Source organism: Bombus flavifrons, chromosome 15, assembly GCF_040668555.2.
Source record: "Bombus flavifrons isolate JBK064 chromosome 15, iyBomFlav1_principal, whole genome shotgun sequence".
NCBI lineage: Eukaryota > Metazoa > Arthropoda > Insecta > Hymenoptera > Apidae > Bombus > Bombus flavifrons.
In genome coordinates this window covers 4,564,152-4,586,203 of record NC_138456.1, presented here as the reverse complement: position 1 = coordinate 4,586,203, position 22,052 = coordinate 4,564,152, and the positions used below count along the sequence as shown (strand labels likewise).

General features: G+C 36.4%; 3 protein-coding genes across 7 annotated transcripts in view; 2 read left to right on the top strand and 1 right to left on the bottom strand.

Annotated features, from left to right (window-relative positions):
- Window positions 1–18,778, top strand: part of LOC138187631 (Fanconi anemia group J protein homolog) — a 166,545-nt gene extending 147,767 nt beyond the window's left edge. For 4 of the 5 annotated variants that reach the window (XM_069128599.1, XM_069128596.1, XM_069128598.1 and 1 more), the window contains 12 exons: window positions 548–598; window positions 14,727–14,868; window positions 14,944–15,045; window positions 15,125–15,218; window positions 15,584–15,808; window positions 15,884–16,117; window positions 16,502–16,813; window positions 17,209–17,517; window positions 17,819–18,151; window positions 18,231–18,427; window positions 18,500–18,551; window positions 18,624–18,778. In XM_069128599.1, the coding sequence (XP_068984700.1) occupies window positions 548–598; window positions 14,727–14,868; window positions 14,944–15,045; window positions 15,125–15,218; window positions 15,584–15,808; window positions 15,884–16,117; window positions 16,502–16,813; window positions 17,209–17,517; window positions 17,819–18,151; window positions 18,231–18,427; window positions 18,500–18,551; window positions 18,624–18,725 (2,153 nt within the window). In that variant the 3' untranslated portion in view covers window positions 18,726–18,778. The remainder of the gene's footprint in view (window positions 1–547; window positions 599–14,726; window positions 14,869–14,943; window positions 15,046–15,124; window positions 15,219–15,583; window positions 15,809–15,883; window positions 16,118–16,501; window positions 16,814–17,208; window positions 17,518–17,818; window positions 18,152–18,230; window positions 18,428–18,499; window positions 18,552–18,623) is intronic. The other variant, XM_069128595.1, reaches the window with a different exon arrangement.
- Window positions 18,779–18,817: 39 nt separating this feature from the next.
- Window positions 18,818–19,737, bottom strand: LOC138187637 (coiled-coil domain-containing protein 86). Its single transcript, XM_069128613.1, has 3 exons — window positions 19,418–19,737; window positions 19,136–19,340; window positions 18,818–19,035 (listed from the first exon to the last, which is right to left on the bottom strand). Exons 1-3 carry the CDS (start codon window positions 19,609–19,611, stop codon window positions 18,955–18,957), a joined length of 480 nt encoding a protein of 159 aa, XP_068984714.1. The 5' UTR covers window positions 19,612–19,737; the 3' UTR covers window positions 18,818–18,954.
- A 135-nt stretch (window positions 19,738–19,872) lies between these two features.
- LOC138187560 (protein HGH1 homolog) lies at window positions 19,873–21,564 on the top strand. Its single transcript, XM_069128482.1, has 6 exons — window positions 19,873–20,033; window positions 20,121–20,349; window positions 20,420–20,653; window positions 20,749–21,033; window positions 21,104–21,265; window positions 21,357–21,564. Exons 1-6 carry the CDS (start codon window positions 19,949–19,951, stop codon window positions 21,460–21,462), a joined length of 1,101 nt encoding a protein of 366 aa, XP_068984583.1. The 5' UTR covers window positions 19,873–19,948; the 3' UTR covers window positions 21,463–21,564.
- Window positions 21,565–22,052: the final 488 nt, after the last annotated feature.

The window sequence follows — 22,052 nt, the reverse complement described above, 5'->3', positions numbered from 1 at the left end:
ACTGTGGTATTCTAACTTCCTTATATTTAAGCTTGTATAAGGCTGGAACATTGTTGCACGTCGGTGAAACAACTTCAAACAAATTTTGCGGATCTCGATGTGCCACAGAAAAATATGTGATTTTTATAATCTTTATATATATGTCTTTATATTTGTAATTTTACGTCGATTTACGCGTTAATCAATCGAAATAAATTTTTATGATTTCTTTCTGATTGCCTCATTAAAAGATACCTTTACGCATTTATTATGAGAATATTATTAGATTATGTCCGGTTATTGTTAACCAGTTAGTTGTTGCGATCTCTTTGAAAAACGTGTGCCTAAATTAAATTAAGTTACTTTTTATAAGCGATAGTATAATCCCAAAGCCATTCTGAGCCGAAGGGGTGACAATGGACAATTCAACACTCCTTTGCAATGAAATTACTATCAGTTTCAGAATTAGAATCAGTAGCTAATTGCGTAACTGATTTCAAACAGTATGTCGCGATACGTGTAAATATAGCTCAAATATCTAATATGCTCGATACTTTCTCTGTTCCAGCCGAAGTGCAGAACCAGAAACTGGAAAAGCAAATCCAGGAGGATATTTCACGTAAGTTAATCATGGTTAACCTAGTCGAAAATATGGTAACAGTTCGCGATGGAAAAAGGTTCTTTCGAAGCGGATGCAAGGCATCGTCCATAGCTTCCAGCCTCTTGCTTCCATTGTGCAGAGCCGACAGCAAAAGAACGAAGAATATTACGTAACATATTCCAGCTCGTTCAACCATGAAAACCCCTGTCGGTTATTATATTTAATAGACCTAACCGATTTTGCAACATCTGCTTTTCCCGCGTCGGTACAACGCGTGGCCGGTTTTTGAAAAGCGAAAGCTCGACCCGCATTGATTATCTCGAAAGGAAACAGGAACTTGTTTCGTTCAGTTCTTGAAGCTGAATTGGACGACGCGCCGTGAAAATAGTTTCCACACCCTCGAATAATTCTCAAATGAAGTTTCGTTCCTGCCGCTTTGTTGTTCCTTTTAGACTAAAGTGGAGGAATTAAAGAAAAATGCGGAAAACGTTAGATTAAAGAATTTCAGGAATTTTTCAACGATTCTAAATGTTTCTGGCATGTGGGAGGAAGAATTACTTTTTTTTTCAATTACGTATTAATAATGCGAACCAATATTAATCGGTTAATCCTGGAGCATTTGATTATCGAAGTGTGTCCTTGATTTTCTGATAGAAGTAAGTTTGCAGTCCAAACTATATGATTCGTGGAATATTTATGATTAATTATATTTAACTATTTAATGTATACAGCAATTTTAATGGATAAAATAACGCGTGCTCGTAATCAAAACTGTTTAGATACGGTAGGTTCACATCGAACGGTAACAAATGCAAGTACGATCGTCATCGAAAATTGTACGGAAACGTGGGACACGAGGTCGAATGATTTTATTGTTAAATTAGAATGTTAAGTGATGTTGATGCACGGCCCGGCAGGGATGTAATGAATACCATACGCGGTTATTAATTCCGTCGATAATATGTAAAGCATATTAATGTTGCGAATCCGATTGTAGTTTCATTTCAATGACTACGAATGATAATAATGATCGTTAATTATGACACGAATTGCAAATCGAATGTCCTAAGGGGGCTTAGCAAGCACAAACAGATTGTCAATGCGCTCGTTTGATACCGTTTAATGCCTGCTAGCGCCGAAGTTGTCAAGAACAATCGCGCATTAACTACACGATCCGAATATTAGAAATTGATTTCTCCAATAAAGATAAATCCCCTCTTGCGACCATTTCATAAAATATCTCCAAATATTTCTTCCACCTCGTCATCGTTCGCTATTAAATCAAAATACGAGCTTCTCAAAAGCCAAACTGACCGACTCCACTTTCTATAAAGTCCCTATTTACGAGCCACGTACCTACGCGTGTGGTTATTGTTCAAAAAACAGAGGATATTCCTCTACGAATTTATTTATCACAAAGACGTGACACAAATAATCGCAAATTCCAAGTTAAATTTTAGAAAACGCTTGCATTTTAATCTTTGCAGCTGAGCAGCATGGTCTCCAAGAAGCTCGTACGTTTCATCAGAAAAGTTTTCGATATTACGTTCGTCTCTACTAAATTCTCTAAATTCTCAGAGTAGAAACACTCGGTAGAAACAGAAAAAAAAAGGAAGAAAAAAAGAAAAACTATTCGCACTTTCACTGGTCGTACTCGTAGCCCGAGATACATCGAACATGCTCGGTACACGTATCAGGGGCGAGCTAGCGAGCGCGCAGGGTGCGTAGAAACGCGCGCTGGGGTGAGTAATGTCGGGAAATGCAGCTAACGAAGTTTACGAAGACACTTAACGGAATTACGCCCTCGCTAGCAATGGCCTCTGCGAGTGCTGCTTTCCCTCCGTGTGTCGGTGAATTCCCTTCTCTCATAGTCTCTTTCTCTCTCTCTCTCTCTCTCTCTCCCTCTTCTTCCCTTTCTCTTTCTCTCCCTCTTGCCACCCTTCGTAGTCGTTTCCCTTTCTGGTGGCAGGGGATCCGTCGCGTTAATTACCGCGAGCGGAGGCAAGAAGCCGGGGAAAATCGCGGCGAGAGAGCGCATCATCGTCGTCCTCGGTGAATATAGTCCAGGAACAGGCGAAGCCTGGCTGGCTGGCTGGCTGGCTGACGAAAGGTCGTGGAAGGAAAAGCAGCTGCTAGAAAGCAGGGATGGGTGAGAGAGTGGCGTGGGTGGGCGACGTTGGGTGGGCTGAGGGTGACTCTCGGGGCGAAACGAGGGAGGTTGGCTCGGTTTTGCGTCGAAGAAGGGTGTTATTGACATGGTGGGTGTCGCGTCGTCGGCCATCTTGGCCTGCCTGCACCCTCTCCTCCGCTCAGAGTCTCTCTCTGTACCGAGCTCGATCCCCCCATTTCCCGTCTACCTTTCGCACCCTAACCTCTTGCTCACTCACACAGCCCACGAACGAACGTTCCGTCTCGCTCGCGTCCAGGACATCCTTGTGTCCCCCTTGTGTCGAGTGACATTCGGGCTATACGCCCGGCCTAACCTGCCCGACAGACGCCCTGGGCCACCCTTTTCGACCAACCCCGGCGACGAGCTCCGTGGGTCCCGGGGGTTGCTTGTCGCCATGGCGACCGAACCCTCCTCGCCCAACCCCCGTCGACCAAACACCGGTTCCTGTCCCTCGGTACACACTTCCCTCTTCGTTTCTCGCTGTCTCTTTGCTTCCTCCTCGAACCATTTCCTCCACTACGATTTTTCGTTTTCTCCAAGGGGTAGTATTAGTGCTACAAGTTTGCTGTAGTATAGTGGTAGATCATCCGCGATTCTTCGAATTCTTGCGCCGTACACTGTTCCACGTTGAAACTCTCTTCGATCTCGTCTATTTTATGAGTTTTCATTTTGTTCTGCTTTCTAATGGGTTTTATAGTATCGCAAGGCTCTTTATAGTTTTCAAAGTTTTTCTTTCTTCGAGTAGGGACAGCATTAGCGTTAGTGTTATTAGTTGACGTAGAATTCCTGCGTCATACACCTCATCGCTGGTTACTCGTTCTTTCTATCTTCATCTGTTTCCTGAGTTTTAATTTTCTTCTTCTTTCTAGTGATTTTCTTACTATTTGGCCGTTTTTCGGTCATTCGAATTCTTGCACCATTTCCAACTTTCCATTTTGTTCTTCTTTCTAATGGTTTTCTTAGTATTGGATGGTTTTCCGTCATTTCCCGATTTTTCCTTTCCTCCAAGCAGGGCTAACGACAGTAATCGACATATGTACTGATAGATCATTCACGATTCTTCCAATTCTCCTCCCGTCCATCTTGTTCTTTCAAACTTATCCATTTTCTGAGTTTTAGTTTTCTGTTCTTCCATCTGATGGTTTTTCTGCGTTTTTCTTTCTGGCCGGTTTTTCATCCCTTTTTCTTTCCGTTCAACGTAATATCGACGTGGTTGCCAGGTTCTCTGTGTCTCATTTTCACTCAGAGCTAATGTTTTCTTGGTTCGAGAAAAAGTAATATCGCTGGGAGAAAAGTATTTCCAACGCTGAAAGTATTTCTTTGCCTCCCCGATCCCATCCCACTTTAATCCCAACGCTCCTCTCGCTACTTTTCCTTTTATTTATGTATTTGCTCGACCTATTTCTTCACTTTCCGCCAGTAACCGTATCTCGATCCGACTAAGGCAGGCATTTTTCTCCCCTGCGTATTTGCTTTGCCCTTAAGCATTCTCGATTAGAAACTTCGGCTCTTTTCTCATCTTTTCTTCGTTTCTTATTTTCTCGTTATTTTATCAAAATAGTTTTGATATTCTTCTTAGATCTTGTTAGATCGCAACATACAAAGATGTCAATCTTTTTCACTCAAAATAAATATTTTTTTACTTTTCATTGAAATAAAGTCATTTTCATTGATTACTACAATTTAATGAAGTATCGTTAATTTTTTTAAGGCCGTTAATTTTCGAAAGATACTTTTGTTCTAAACTTTATCGAATCTGCATAGATATACAGTTCCTTTCGTAAATACTAGATGTTATTAAAAAATCGTTAGCAACTTGTTACAACCTTTGAAATTACAATTTCCTTTAGAATCTCAAAGTATATAAAGGAAACCTCCTAATATAGCTACGATTTTGTCTCATCCGTATCATTTTCATCTCATCGATCGTCTTGTGGTATTTGCATTGTTGAATTTTCCGTTGTATTTCTCCCACGTGTTTGGTAAATAATTCCACAAACTAGATTCGGATTCTTGGCATACTCCTTTGAATTTCTCATAACTGATTCGTCTACTTCTCATCGCAGTTTCTCACATCGACTGGTTTCTCAGTGAGAAGTTTTAGCTGAACGATTTTTTATTTAAATTTCTCATAAACTCTTATCGATAACTTACGAACGTACGCGTTTCTCGACGCAATGCAGATTAAGAATCTGGAACGTTCAAACGTACAGCTCATATGTTACAACGTAATGCACTCTCTTTTTCTCAATTTTTCCTCTTCCGCGTTCTCTTCATCCTTGCAAAGGCAACGCACAGAGGGATGAGGTCACTGGGTGGTTGTAGAAGCAGAGGCTCGTGCTAATAACGTTTCTGTACGACACGGGGGATGCTATCCCGGATGCCGCATTCTCGTCGACTCTTTGCCTGTTTTCTTCACGGAACGAGGAGGCCTCGATCGCCAGCAACCCCCTTTGTTTGGCCGCCTCCACTCGCTCGGTCTTTTCTACGCCGTGAACTATTGCCGAGGATTGCGATCACGTCGCCCCTATTTGCCCAGGAATGTAATGATTCCACGTTGCTTTTATTCCGCCAAAGAAATGGCGTATATTCAACCACCATTCGCGTAGCTTCCATTGCTGCAATTTTAATTCTTTCTGGCTTTACGTGGAAAGACAGACAATTGATGTTCCATTTCATTCATTTCCTTGCAATTTAGTCTTCTGTACTATGAATTAATTTTAGTACGTCAACAGGTGAAAATTTAATAAAATTGGCTCTTTTGACATCTTTTTATTTAGACATAATATGATCGAGATTCTCAAATAGCGGAATTGAAAATAATACTTTTCATTATGAAATATTAATTGGAACGTAGGATATCCTTTTTGCGTTATAACTTAGAGTATCTGTTTTTTTAGTATCGTTGCTATTGTTGTCAGCGTTAATTTTGTGACGTGGCAAAATTTTAAAGGATTGTCATGACTAATTATCTCATAATTTTTCAAACTACAATTTTTCAATTTTAAATAGCAAATATTAAGAAGTCGTTGTTTTATTCTTTCATAAATTTCTGTTTCATTCTCGACTGTGCGAATAATTCTACGGCATACTATAGATAGATTATTCATTACTGAATTATGAACAGCTTTTGGAATGGCCACACAGAATCAATAGATAAACTGAAAAAGGCTATTGTTTCATTCGCTATTGATAATTCAGGGGTTGTTTTAAGGTTTTCCATCTATCTATATCGTACAATAATTGTTTCCAAGAAACAAAGGGAAAATTTACGAAATAAGAAATAAAAGATAGAGTAGTTTAGTAAAATTCTATATGAACAGAAGAGGACGAGGGATAATAAGAGGATCTGAAAGAAAACGTTCTTTTATTCCATATTGATAATCTAGGAATAGTTTCGAAATTATTTTCCATTTAGGTACGTATTAATGAAGGAAAAGGAGAAAAACAGGAAATGTCATAAAATGGTTTTATTTGGAAACTTAATTTTGAATATTGTAGTCCATCAGAAGAGGAATAAGATTCAGTGAATTCGACTGCACTGTTCATAAAATGAAGTTTACATACTTACAATTAGTCGTCATAAGAAATTAATGATTAATAAAACAAACTCTAATATGATTTATAAAATATTTTTATCCGTGTTTTGTTCGAGTACAGAGTGAACATTTCCTGTTTTTAACCAGTACCAACACCAAATCTTTAATTTCGAAGCATCATAATCGTTATAATTTGATAGTTTTGCAATTCTCATAAATGAAATGTGTCACAGTTATAAAACTGTGAAAGTCACGAAAAGTCGACATTCGTCGTTTTTCCCTTGCTCCTCATATATAGTTAGGTAGAAAAATAAATGAACAGGCAGTAAGAATAGATATCAATGAAAATATCAATTTCAATTAATTATTATTATATTTAGTAGTAAATAACAAATAAAACTTAAATAAAATTACGTATGTAAAATACATACAATAATTTCAAAGCGTCGTACAACGTTGAAGATTGATTCTATATAGTTGCATTCATTCGGAATTCTAATTTGTTCTAACTGCATTCGAATCACAGGCGAATAATTAAGCGAAAGAAGAAAGAAAAAAAGAGAAAAATCTCGCGAATTAATCAACGAGCTGGCGTCGACCCCATTCGGGCGCAGCATCGCAGAAACGTTCGCATTGAAATTGCCGCGTTTTCGCGATGCACCCGCTGCGCGAGCGAATTGCGAAACGATCCGGCGACACAATGCCGGCGCCGATGTACGCGACATACGGACACGATGCACCCGTAAACTACGGCGAATCGTTTAAATTCCCGTAATCCCTTTGTCGACGGCCACGGCATCGCAGAATTTCTAATCCATCCCCAGCGGTACAATGGTCACGATCGATTCCTCTTTCTTTCTTTCTTTTTTCCTCTCTTTTTCGTTTATCGCCTGCCGACAAGAACAAAGAAAGGAGAAGGAAAGAATCGTTTCCAGGTATTGCGTTTCGAAAAATCGAAGATAAGAAACAATTCGTTATCCTAATTCGTGACTGTGTTAAGTTCATTTCTGAAAAAGAATCCAATTCACTGATCCACATACGTCTCATATTATAAAGAATACATGTGGGGAAGAATCGTACAGTACTTAATTAACTGCACTATAGATAGAGAATTAAATGAATGCTATAATTCTGAGCAACGATCTATTTCAGCCAAATAGTAAGTCAGACGTCATCTACCAAGTATCTTGATCTCAAAATATCTGTTTTTGACTGTTTTCTTTTCCTTTTTTTTTTTTTTGTCGTTCTTTCCTACTTTAAAATATCGATGAAATACTGTCTCCCCTATTCGGTCCCGAAGGAAAGAATAAAAAGGATTCTTGCTTAAAAAAGAAGAGATCGCCTCGACAGAACCGATAATTGGGATCCCGGATCGCGGCTTCTTCCGGTGTTCTTAACGCGATATTCCAGCCAGGCGGGGAAAAACGAGCAAGAAAAATACGAGGTGAACCTTGGAAAGGAGCGGTGGTTTCTCTCATCGAAGAGGACTTAGAGTATTTGTTGTCGACGACAGACGAGGAAGAAAACGAGAAAGGGCGGAATGGCAGGGGGTTGGGGTAGTGGAAGAAAGTCGAGGACCAATTAATTCGTGGCTGCGGCTTGATTTAGCAAATCGTTGCTAATTGGTTGGATTGCGGTGCCTCGCGAAACTTTATGGCGAGCCGAGACAAAAGCCATATCGATAGAGACCGAAATCCTCCCGCTAATAATCTCTAATTCTCTGGACAACTTCGGACAAAAGGAAGGCTAGGGTGAGGCTGCTCCAACTTTCGATAAATTCGTTTACGATATTACGATGCCAATCATATTTTAATTTATCCCCTCGTATTCCTCGTTTTTCTTTCGTTTTGCACAAAAATATGTTGATATTTAACCCTTTCTGTGTCGATTAATCGACGACGTGCTACGATAATTGAGACAAAAATAGGAAAAAATACGGATATTCCGATGGATAACGTTTAAGAAAACGTTTTGTTTCTAAGAAGTGAAAATTCAGATCTTTTTGAAGAGAGATAGTTTCGAAGGAAGTTTGCTACTAACTCAGGAACAAAGTAGTTTCGCACGAATCTCGAAAAATGGTTATTTACCCATTGTTGCTTAACCCCGCTACGTTCCTTGACCCATGATATTTTAAAAATTATCTCTTGTTCGAATAAAATGGAAGAACATGTCATTGGCATGCGTGTTCTCGTTTCAATTTTACGTTCGGCATCTTTTCGAAATGTTACGAAATTAGAACATATTTTTCGTTTCTTTAAATGAGAGAAAAATTGACGTAGAAGAATTCGCGTCAAATTCACCATTCACAAATCTCGGCCAAGGCTAATATTCCTCGCGTATCATTCTTTTCATCACTCTACATACACGTTCATGTTCAAGTATACTTGATAAATTTTCAAGCTCGACTTTGTCGAAAACTAAACTTTAAATGAACAAATTTTATTCCATATTTCGTTCTTATTTTTCCATGAAGAATCATCTCGTACCCATTTGTGCATGTTATTCGACCACACCCTGTATATTCCAATATTCTCTCCAAGTAGCGATTATACTTACGATAACAGATATTAATTATCCTCCGCAGCAAATCGTACGAACGATCCACAGGCTAGAATCGAAGAATCGACCGCTTTATGCTCGCGGAATCAACTGTTTATTTATTCGCGATATACGTGAACGAGTATGCGCGAGATACGGAGCGAGTGATCGACGTGAAACGAGTTCATTCATACTGGCCACGATGAATGGGAATGAAATACGCAGCGGGACACGACACCGTATTGTTCCTCTTGGATTTTCTTCTTTTCCATTTTTTCTACTTCTTCCTTCTCGGCCAGAATTATTCGCAAAGATAAGAAGCGGCACAGTGGACGATTCATTTGGGGGTCTCTCAATAACGCGCGATATCATCGAACGCATCTTGACCTCGATTTCGTTCCAAACAAAGGTCGTTCTCCGCGATTAAATATCAATTAAATCCTCCTCGATCAATGAAAAATACGAGCGCATATTTCTGCGTTCGATTTTCATTTTTAACACAGTCATACCGTTTTTATGGTCAATGTTTTGTTTGATAATTTTAATTCAGGGAAGGAGAGGGGATGGATCGAATGAAAGAGTAGCGCGATACTTTAACGAATCGACGAATGGAAATGAGAGCCGATGGTTAATTGGTATAATTGCTTGCCGGAGGAAGCTCGGTTTACGCGCCGTATAATAAATTTCAAAATATCGCCACGATGATACGAATTAACTCGTGTGGACCGAGAATCAAATTAATTGCCGGATTCAAGCGGTCTCGTTGACATTTTCGCGCGCCAAACTGATGATCTTCGAATGCAACACTTTTCTCGCGTATCGCTTTTCGACGAGGTTAATTCCAATTTGAATTTGTACATCGTATAATTAAGTACAGCGAGTAACTTTGATATTCGAATACCGCACAGTTTTTATTATCTCATATTGTAATTTCGTTCACCATCAGCAAAATTGTTTCAATCCATTTACGCAATGAGTTACATCAACTGTAGTTCAATTTATCTCGTTAGAATAATTTATTGGAGCTTTTAGCGATCAGTATTTTTTATTTATACCGAAAATGTAAACTTTTAGCGGTTACACTGGCCACACGTAAACAGCTAAATTTATTTAGTTAAAATAATTTAATAGTACAAGGTAGTAAAGTGTAATTGTTAAATTTATTTATTTTACTTAGAAATTTACGATTCTAGCAATCATACTGTCACCCATACTATTTTATAGTATATATTAGTACTATTAGTTTATAGTATTTATTAATACTTATGCTGTGCCTAATCAGAAGTCGAATGCTTTCTATTACTTTTGTGATCTACTTTTATTTTATTTTATAAACTTGTTTTATAACTGCAAATGTTTGAGAAAAATTCATATTTTTATAGATACAATTCTAACGTTTTTTGTAAACTCATTTACATGCATTTTGCATACATCGTTTGATAAGATAGTGTCGTGAAACTATTGTTATTTGTGGATCTATGGATCGTTTGTTGGAGTAGGTTAACGTTCGCGTTCTACTTTACAGAGGATGTAACAGAAACTTTGTGATGATACTTTAAAACAAACGAAAAATGGAGCATCTCGACGAGAAGGTTCTTAAAGTAGGTCCTTGGGGCAAGTTGAGATTATTCTCCCTCAACACGGAATCCTGCACGAAATCGATGGTTCAAACATGACTGATAATTTATATCGAAACTGTACATTTGTAACAAACCAAAAAGAAAAGAGATACAAAATCTTAATGAAAAATTTTATAAAATCCAACCGCGTTATAGTTTACTCGTCGAAAGCGATGATCAAAGAAATCACAAGTGAAGAAAATTAATCAAATATCCATATCATATTCGAAACTCGTACAAGTAGATACATCGAATAAATCGAATTCGATCCACTGCACCCGAAACAATCGAAGAAATCACAGAAGTCGAGAGATTCGAAATCGCGTTCTATTCTATTAATTTTATCAGATCACACTGTTTGTAAGTCGTAAGTTAACGAACAAAAATATTTCCTTTCTTGCTTTTTTCTATTCACTTCAATTTTTCTATTCCATTAAAGTTCTCTCGATGATAAATCTATACGAGATGTAAATCGCTTCGACGATTTTGTACAGAAAAATAAAGAGGTGACTCATGAATGGAGGGTTAATCGCGTATTAGCAAAATCGTGGAGGTTGATATCAAATAAATCGAATTCGGTTCAATCGAGCGCAGAAAAGGTGTTCGACTTTCCATTTTCGTCGCTGAGGAACAGCTCGATGGGCGAAACGAGGGACGAAGAGGGGAAGGGTGGTTTTGATCGTCGATAGGAGGCACGGTCGCGGCTGGCTGATTGTCGAAGGGGGTGAGAAGAGAGAGGCTAAGACAGGAAGAAGCGGGACGGGGCCAATCAGAGCGGGGACTTTGAGGGTGTCGTTGCCTGGCAACGAAACACACCCCAACACCCGAGGGGAGAAAACCCCGAGGGGTATCATCCAGCGATACAGTCGACGCCGAAAGTTATCGCACCCCTGAGAGACGCCCCCTTTAACGTCGCCATCGAATTACGCCCTCGACGTCCGGACACTTGCGGGTTGTTGCGTTCGTGCCAGCCAAAAGGGATCGATGAAGACGTCGAGGACACGCTTCCACCTCGAATTCGTTCGAAAATGGTTGTTCGTTAAACCGGAATTTTCGATAGGATAGTCGATATCGGCTGGAATTGCTTACGGAGGCATAAACTGAGAAATTATTAATTATTTACACTATACATGGTATCGTCCCGTTTATGCCAAATCCATGAACGTGTAAATTTCCGCTGAAAAAAATAGGTTTTGTATATCCTTTTCTTGTTCTTATTGTTAGCTATTTGTTCATAGCTATAGGATGTTAGCTATAAATGCACTAACGTTTGAATAAAGTTCGAGAAAATTGTTGACAAATTTGTTTTATAGATTACTTTACTATGTGAATAATTGGTATTTTGTGTTTGTCCAGTAGATTTTTTTTTTCTACGAAATAAATATTTGTATTTGTACGTAAGTGGTTCTCTAAAGTAGGATTACTTATTCATATTAGTATTTAACTTTTTCTTTCTCTGCGTTTGGAGTGAATCATTTATGAAAATAGAATTGTATTTTAAAGGATTATAAAAGTAGGTGTTATAACATACGTATATGAATTATTAATTATTTATACTACGGTGTACGTATTATAATTTGATTTTATTGTATTGATTTTTTAAATCTCCTTTTTGTTCAACAAACATTTTCATCTTCATAGGTCGTTCTGTATATCACGTTGAAACTTAGAATTTTCTCTTTCTTATACAGATACTAAATACTGACGGAAACATCGCGTCGAGAAAATTTATATTATATGAATTATTGTTTAATTTTGTTATATCAATTTTTGAAACCTTCCTTTTATTCGTCAAATATTTTCATCTTCATAGATCGTTTTGTATATCATGCTAAAACTTAAGATTTTCTCTTTCATATACGGATATTGAATATTGAATATTGATGGAGACATCGCTTCGAGGAAATGGTTTGACGTGGAATTCGTTAGAAGATGATAGTTTCGTAATTAAAATGTGTATTTTTTAACTTTTATGTATTTAATGTGGAAACGTCACACTTTTTGCATTTCATTCTAAATATTTGTCATTTTAAATCTCCAAGAAGAATTTTCGTGAGAAGCGATAAAATAAAATCAGATACTTCATGATCGTCCTAAATTAATAAATAATCTTATCACACAATGTTACAATACGTCTATGTAGAAACTCACGAAGAATCATTAAAATAATGTCGATTAATATTCATAATAATACCACCTCCAAAACAGAATCTTCGTATCCTATCGATATTGGTTCAACCATCCACAAATACAATCTTAAAATACAGTCTAAAGACAATCTAAAATGTATTATGCACACAAAATATCGATATAAAAATAAAATCTCATTGATATTACAAAACGTGCCTGTATAAAGACGATGTAAACGAACACAAAAATAACGTCGAACGTATCACCCCATCTACATCGGTAGAAGTTCATCCACCTGCTGCTCGAATCTTATCAACGTCAAATATCATCCATCACAGTACCGCGTCCTCAATCACGAAATGGCTTCACCTCGCATTCCTCCTCGTCAAACATCATGTCAAATATCATTCATCAAACTACCCCATCTGCATCGAGAAATGGATTTACCTCTCGAAAATCTTCGAATACCCCGTGAAGGACCTCTGCCAGTGATCTTCGTACGCGTTCGTCGAAATCCGCTTACGAATAAACATCCATTTCATTGGCTTTTCACTGTCATTTCACCATCATTTCTATTTTTCTGACTCGAAGCAAACCGAGGCACGCGAAAGGATTAAAACCGCCCCTTCTCCATCTTCTTCGGCCCCATCTGTGCGTTTCCTTCGAGTAGCTTGGCCCCTTTTGTCGACATCCAGCGAGAGGGTGGATTAAACCACCCCTATTGATCCCGCTCAATGGATTCCCTGCCCTTTCACCTGCCACCGATCTCGCTGTTTTGACATTCCTCTCGCTCGTCTCCTCGTCTCGTTTTCACAGGCATTAATAGAACAGAACGAGCGAAAACGAGAGGAGAGATGATCTCTCTCTCTCTCTCTCTCTTTCTTTCTCTCTCCCTGTCTGTATTGCGGAGAAGAGATCCTTTTCAACGGCGAGGAACTTCCTAAATAAGCGTAATCCTTTTCAGTTAGTCGAGCGCGCCCCTTAGAAATCGCTCGCATCGAGGATGCGCCCGGGGATCACGCGAATTCGATGAAAGATTCCTGTCCCTTTTCCGACGTTTCGCCCCTTGGCCTCGTTTTTATTTTCTTTTTTTCTTCTTCTTCTTCTTCTTTCTGCTCTCCGCTTTTTTTTTTTTTTTTTTGTTCTTTGTGATCTGAAAATGAATCGGCGGATTTTTGCTTATTTCTTATTCGGCTTCCTTATTGTGTATAAATGGCGCGGGACTTGGAATGTATAAGGGAAGGGGTTGAAAAGGGCTGAAATATAGCGGATATAGATTTGAGAGCTACTTTTTATTATACGTGATTAGGAAATTTCTTGAGAATGTGATATTTTTTATTGCAGCTGCTTTTTCTACTTTTTACGATCCACGAACGAATCGGTGGATTTTTGCTTATTTCGCATTCGACTTTTTTTATTGTGCACAGGATCTTGGAATATATTACTATGAACGATCGGGAAGAAATATTCCAAGTTTTCAAGAAATCTTCAGGGAAAAATTCGTAATTTCTTTAATAATCTTTGCGTAGAATTTCTTTCCATAAAAATTTTAACATATAAGAAAATATATGAGAAAAAAGGTTGAATAGGATTGAGATGTAGCGCATATAGATTTCAAATTCGCAAGCTTTTCCAATGAAATGACATTTGTTGTTATATAGTGTTTTATTGTATTTTATTACACTTCGCATCTTTGCTTATCTTTGTATTTTTATCGTATATAAATAAACAAATTCAAAGTGTATAAGAAAACGCAGAGATTAGAAGAACATTAGATTAAGGAGGATATAGATCTGATAGATTCTTTTTAAATTTCTTATAGTAATTTTAGTAAGGAATCAGTAAATTCTTTAATAAACGAAATGAAACAAAGCCTCTAGACATGGAAAGAAAATTTATATATAATTTGTATTTTTTTGCATTATATTTTTGGGCGCAAGAGGTGGAAGAAAGAGCTGGAAGGTTTGGAGTTAATAACACGAGTTCTTCGGTTGATAGCGGATAAATTGTAAAAGGGGTGGTTGCAGAAGAGAGATACTTACCGAAGAAAAGAATTATTGACATACCTTTTCTCTCGCAAAAGAATCTCAAGTATAATTTCTTGAACTTAACGATGGTAAAGGACAGATTTAAATATTTTTATCAAGCGGAATTTGTTTCAGGGGACTGCAAATCAACGACGTCGCATGAAAACAATGGAGAAGACCTTCCTGAAAGCTCGTATACGAAATGTACAGACTATTACGAAGACTATGACGAGGAGGAAGATTTCGAGGACTCGTATGGAAAATCGTGAGAATTACTCCAACTTCGTAACCAAATTGTTCAATTCGTTTTTGTTCATATAAATGTATATTATCGTTTTAGAAAGAAGATAAAGATATCAAAAATATTCTACGGTACGCGAACGCACAAGCAAATCGAACAGGTTGTAAGGGAATTAAGGAAAACTTCGTACAAACACAAAAAGTAAGGAGAAGTTTTTCAGTAGCTTACATTGGAAGGAAATTTCTAATTTAATTGCTCTTTCTTTTTCTTCTTTTCTTAGAATGACTATTTTGAGCAGTAGAGAGCACACTTGCATCCAAGAGACTACGAAAAATAAAACTGAGCTCTGCAACGACCTGTTGGACACTCAAAATGTTTGTTTTCACTCAGATCCCGAAAACTAATCGACTTTCTGATTGTTCGTGGAATTTTTCGAAACTGCTTCCAACGCTTTGACTCTATTCTAATTTTGTAAAAAGAATCTTCGTGAACAAATTTCAAGTTCTAATTTTCGAAGAAATGTTCCAATGTTTCAAGAAAAGGAAATCTTCTATGGAAAAATTCCAACTTCCTAAATTCCAAAGTTTCCAAAATTTCTTCGATAATCTTTCCAAACAGTTTGCGTAAAATCTTTTCCAATCTTTGCGTAAAAATGTCCTCCAGACGAACTTCTACTTTTTGTTCCCTACTTCGAAGGCGAATTTTCCAATGTAGTTAAAAATCCAAAAAATTCTTGTAGCACAAGGGCTGTCCGTTTTACAACGAATCTAACAAAAAGACCATTGCAACGTTTCACGGGGCGAAAAGTCGAGGTTTGGACGATATATGGGACATCGAAGACTTGGTAGCCATCGGAAGAAACGAAGGACTGTGTCCATATTTTGCCGCTAGAAGTTTAATGGAACACGCGGACATTATTTTCTGCCCTTATAACTACATCGTCGATCCCGATATTCGTGAAAGTGTGAGTCTATTTATTAAAATAATAGGTACAAAATATTCTACTGAAGTTTCATAGAATATCTTATAATTGATTCAGATGCAACTCGATGTGACCGGCCATGTGATTATTCTGGACGAAGCTCATAATATAGAAGACACCTGCAGAGAAGTTGCAAGCGTTAGTTTTCGCGAGGATCATCTTACAGCCGTTGCGAATGAATGTGAATCTCTTATGAAACAAAGAGCTGCAGATTCCGAGATTTATGGAATTCTTCAAACGTATTCCCTCAAGCTGGTGAATTTTCTGAAAATCACGGTCGTCGATAAAGTCGTAAGCCTTTTGTTAATTACTCAAGAAATTATTTATACAATAAAATGACACGATCGCTTGATTATAATATCAAAATACGTATGGTATATCTAGCACTTCAATCCAGTTTTCAATTCAAGATATTATACCTTGTTATGTATTTTATTATGGTATCTAATTAATTTCATTGAAAATCCACAATTATTTAGTATTTAGTTCATTTTTAGTTAATCTAATTTCAAATTATTTAATACTAGAGAAATCTAATTTATTAATTCTTTTACCACATTCATTTTAACTCGATTACTGTCATTATTATAAAATTGTAAAACTGTTGTTTCGAACAGTTAAATATTTTCTAAAGATCTTCCTCTAAAATTGCAATATAATAAATTCTGTTAACAGGGCTATAACAGCGACAATCTTTCAAGTCCGTACTGGACCGGTGCAGAGCTGTTAGAATTATTTAACATGAACGGTTTAAACGAAGCCATGTATACCAGGTTCCTGGGTGCGTGCAACGCAGCAATTGCAGATTCGAATAAAGCGAAAGAGGAGAGGAGAACATTTCAGAAAGTGTTACAGCCGGTCATTTCACCCGCCACCAAGAAATTAATTGAACAACTAATGTTCACTATACGGATGATCACTTCTAGCGAATACATGAACGACTTTAGGGCCTGTGTAACAGAAACCACAGTAAAGGATTACAAATACGTAAGTGTAAAATTGAAAATCCGTTTTTTACAATTGCGTCTAATTGAAGAAAATAAAATAAATTTACAAGGCACACATAAATTATTTTTCCAAGTTATGAGTGAAAAAAATAATTTGAAACAGAAGAATTCTCTAAGACGATTATTTTAAGAAATTTTGCAACCACCAATGATATTATATTTAGGATTTAGGAATCATTCGAAAGTTATTTTTTCGAATGTTGAATAAGAAGATAATAAATTTACTTTTTTAAGATCTACAAATTCTTTATATTCTCTTATTTTAAAATATTTCAGATCCAATTGACTTAATAGAATTCGAAATCTCTGTTCCCCTAAAAAAGATTGTATTTAAAAGGAAATCACAGAATTTCTGATTTCTTCCTAAAATCGCAGGCTACTGAGAATACATGGTTGTCATCGAAAGTGTGTACACAGCGTGCACGAACCTTGAAACTACTGTGCATGAATCCGGGTGTGACCTTTGCACCGCTTGCTCGACAAGCACGCTCTATAATCCTCGCGTCCGGTACCCTGAGTCCGACTGCATCGTTCCAAAGCGAATTGGGAACGTCATTTGCACACGTGCTCAACACCGGCCACGTGATACCCAAGGAACAAGTTTACGCAATCTGCGTACCTCAAGGACCGAATGAAGTTAAACTAAGGGCGAATTATCAATCTGTGAACAGCTGGGCTTTTCAAGTATGTTATGCATATATATTTCCTTCTTTATAATTTTAATAACAAAATTACACATTTTCTCTTGAGAATAGTTTAACGTATTCACTATTGCATACTAAAATTCGACCTTTCAAGTATTATGTTGCTTTCTTTACAATTTTATTTAACATTTGATAAAATTTCTAATTTCCCTTTATATAATAATTTAGCACTTATAATAAAATCGCTTTTTTAGTCATTGCGTTACTAAATTGGAGATTTTTATTATTTCAAAGTATTGTCCTGTTCTGTTTGAGATAGCTGATATATGATTTTTTTCCAGGATGAACTAGGTGCAGTACTGTTAGATGTTTGTGAGTCAGTGCCACATGGAATCCTTTGCTTCTTCTCATCCTATAACGTGATGCACACACAAATGCAGAGGTGGATAAATAATTCCATTTGGACGAAAATCACCAGTGTGAAGCAAATCTTCATAGAACCACGCCATGGTGGTGATCTTAAAGATATCATGTATGAATATCGTCAAGTGATAGAACAGACATCTGGTAAACGAAGAGGAAAAATCACTGGAGCTTTATTTCTGGCTGTCTTCAGAGGAAAAGTAGCAGAAGGAATTGATTTCAAGGATAATGAAGCACGTTGTGTCATTACTGTAAGTTTCTACCACTTAAACCGTTTTAATAGAATTAAAAGGAGAAAATCACGAACAAATTTACAATATTGTTGTTTAGGTTGGAATACCATATGCAGTAAGGAAAGATCCTGTGATTGATATGAAACTGAGTTATAATGATGCAAACGTTAAGAAAGGATTGTTGAAGGGTTCAGAGTGGTACAGTATACAAGCTTTTAGGGCATTGAATCAAGCTTTAGGTCGTTGCTTGAGACATATTAACGATTGGGGAGCTGTATTGCTAGTCGATGAAAGGTTGTTGATAATTTAGCAGAATATAAATGAAAAGTTTTTGTTAGAAGTATAATTGATTCGTTTATTCTTTAGGTTCCTGATGCATGAAAATAAGGAAAATCTCCCAAAATGGGTCAAAACGATGGTAAATTTTTTAGCATTTTAACTTAGCATTGCTTTAATTGCTTTAATAGTTTCATTAATGATTTATTTTCAGTGGATCAACCAAAATGGATACAACTTGAGAGAGAATCTTAAAGACTTTGTATCAAAACAAAAGGCAAGAGAAGAAAAACAATTAGGAATTACAAACAGTTAACGAAACTGGTTAAATTAAGAAATATGATGATATTTAGTAAGATTATGTACGTGTTACGAATTGTGATGACATTTAAAAGGTATATGCATATATTCAATTTAAGAACTGTATTTGTAAACGAAATGCATATTTTGTTCATATATCACATGATATACTAACTTTTACCATCAATGATATAGTCTTAGATTTTATATACATCACAAACATTAGTTTCAACAAATGTTTTTTTCTACAGATTGAGCGTATCTCTTTTTTGTATCATTCTTAGATGTTTCTTCTTAATCTTCTTTAATTTTGCAGTATTTGTAATCTATAAATAAACGTTATATTTAATCGTAATTTTACATTTTTTTAAATTATTAATTTAATTTTATACTGAAACAATTTTAATTATTAACAATGACACTTACAACTTGTACAATTTCACCCTTCTTCTCATTTTCCTTTGCGCGTTTTAGATTAGCCCTCCTTCTCTCTTTCTTTGCCTCCTTTTCTGCTTGTTTTTCTGCCTTTATCGCTCTTGACATTTCTTTAACGTGTTTTAAATCATCCCTCAATTTTTGTTTCTTGTCAAAGGACAATCGTATACCACGTGTTTTCACGATAGATGAAAACCTGTTTATAAAACAAACACAGCCCTTAAGGTTAACCTCAACAAAATCAGATATATTTTTCTTCTTTATTCCACGAACCTCTTCTTTTGTTCCTTCCATATCCTACCAGACTTTGGTTTACCTTTTGGAATTTGTTGCTCGAATGATTTCTCTTTCTTAGCTTTTACTTTTTTCGTATTATTAGTAATAATTATATTATTTGTGTCTGCAAGATCAGACAATTTGTCACTCAATATTTCCTCTGCTGTGGTTACTTTTTCGTCAGTCGTCATTCTTCCTTAATAATTTTTATTTCAATAACAGTATTATAAACAAATATTGCTTTTCTACCAGTAAACAATTAGAATAGGTTATGTATCCACGTGGTTACAAGCACCATATTGGAAATGGTCCTAATAAATTAGAGACATCTGTCAACATATGCTGGAAACTTCTACCCAAAATAAATTCGTGACTTATTTTGACTTCAACAGGTACTGCCAATGGTTACCCTAGTACCATTTTATTCAGTTTAACGCGTTGACCGTTAAATGCCGCTATAATAATTTTCTCACGCGTGTACGATCAATATACGATACATATTTTATTTTAAGAAGTTACTGAATTACAATGGAGTCCCTTCAAGAAATTTGTCAATACTTAAATCCGAATACGCGACTAGACTTAAAAGCTGTTGCATTAGAACATGTCCTCAGTGAGTAGTTGTGATCAAAAAGTGTTCAATCTTTGTGATCCTAACCTCTTATTTTTATTAATTTTCATAATAATCTTTGAATATCAGGTGTAACTGGAACCACAGAAGGGCGAGAGCTTCTATTAAAACTTCCAGATTTATTGACGCAATTAATTGCGTTGACACAAGATTCTTCTGCAGCAATCTCCAAAGATGCAGCTCTGGCTTTAATAAACATAACTGCGGATGAAGCGGGATCCAGTGCATTTCTGTTGATATCAGAAACTCAACCAAAGGATGGAAAATATAATTACAATTTAATACATGTTTGTATTAGGTAAACACATTATTAACAAGACCAAATAACACTCTTCTTTCTTTCTTTCATCATTTGCTATTCTTGGTAGCTGTATAATGAACGAAGAAAGCATCTTGGCAGATCCATGCTGCATGATCCTTTCCAATATGACCAGACCACAGCACTTGGTTGATAGAGTTATAGCACTTATTGAAACAAGCGGTTATACATGGGACTCTATTGTGACAGCATTTACTGCAATTCATTACAACAATTCTGGAGCCAACCTTCATTATTTAGGCCCAGTTTTAAGTAATCTCAGTCAGTCTCCACATGTGAGAAGGTGATCATTAATTAATCCTTTATAATTTATATCTAATCGCTAATTAATATGTTTCTAAATTATAATTCATCAAATTGTGAATTTACTGTCCATAGGTATTTAATGGACAAAGACCGCTGTGTCATCCAGAGACTGCTTCCTTTTACAGAATATGCAGGCAGCTTAGTGAGACGCGGTGGAATTGTTGGCACTTTAAAAAACTGTTGCTTTGATGTACAAAATCATGAATGGTTATTAAGTCCTGAAGTGGATATTTTGTCATACATTTTGTTGCCATTGGCTGGACCAGAAGAGTTTGATGATGAGGACAATGATAAATTACCAACTACTCTGCAATATTTGTCAGAGACGAAACAGAGAGAGCCAGACTTGGATATCAGGTGCAGAAACGTGTCTATGAAATCAATAATATTTCTAAATGGAAATTGTTATTTTTTTGTTGTGTTTTAGGATCATGTTACTAGAAGCCTTAGCTCAACTTTGTGCAACAAGAAAATGCAGGGAAATATTGAGAACACAAAATACATATATAATACTCAGAGAGTATCATAAATGGGAACAGAATAAGGATGCGTTGTTAATCTGTGAGAATGTTGTAAATATTTTGATCAGGTACGAAATTTTGCTCCTATTTTACAATCTTATATCTTTTCCAATTTTCTTTTTAAATTGTGATTCTTAGCGAATATTTCTTAAATTTTAGGACAGAAGAGGAAATAGGCTTGGATAATCTGAAAGACGTAGAAGTCCCCTCAGAGTACACAGAAAAATTCCATAAAATGGATCAAGATTTTATTAATAGTACATGAAGAAATATCGGTGCAACAATAGGAATTGCCTCATATTTCATACATATTACACGAGAAATGTACATATTATAATAAAACGATAATTTACTTCAGGAGAGACGAGGCTGCGCGTGGTATTGCACTGTTCCCTTGCTTCGTTTGTTAAACTATCTTTAGTCAAGTTATCAGGTCCTGTGTAGCAACAGAGGATTGACAAAAATACAAACTAATGATCATATTTAACCAAAAATCTTACAAACAGATCTATGCTAAATTGGATCAGCTATCATTGCAAATTATTTCACGCATACATTAAACAGCAGTCAAAAAGACGAATAAAAAAATTGTTTAAATCTCAATAGATACTTTGATCTATAAATAATTGTCAAGAATGCAAAAATAAAGGAAAGACAATTTTACAAGTGATAATGCAGGTACTTGCAAGATATTCGTACACGTTATCAGAATGACGGTATTGAATATTTTCCTTTTTTGTAATGTCTGTAGTGCGAACAGTAAATCGCTAATTTTAGCGTGCTCGACTCAGAGCCACTTTTGCTGAGATCAAGTCTCGCAGAAACGAGAATATGGTACCGTTATGGAAAGAACTG

Coding starts and splice junctions, on each gene's coding strand:
- LOC138187560 (XM_069128482.1), top strand. CDS start 19,949: ATGGAGTCCCTTCAAGAAATTTGTCAATACTTAAATCCGAATACGCGA. Junction 20,034..20,120: donor TGCATTAGAACATGTCCTCA/GTGAGTAGTTGT, acceptor TTTGAATATCAG/GTGTAACTGGAACCACAGAA. Junction 21,034..21,103: donor GAGCCAGACTTGGATATCAG/GTGCAGAAACGT, acceptor GTTGTGTTTTAG/GATCATGTTACTAGAAGCCT.
- LOC138187637 (XM_069128613.1), bottom strand. CDS start 19,611: ATGACGACTGACGAAAAAGTAACCACAGCAGAGGAAATATTGAGTGAC. Junction 19,341..19,417: donor TGGAAGGAACAAAAGAAGAG/GTTCGTGGAATA, acceptor TTTTATAAACAG/GTTTTCATCTATCGTGAAAA. Junction 19,036..19,135: donor AGGGTGAAATTGTACAAGTT/GTAAGTGTCATT, acceptor GTTTATTTATAG/ATTACAAATACTGCAAAATT.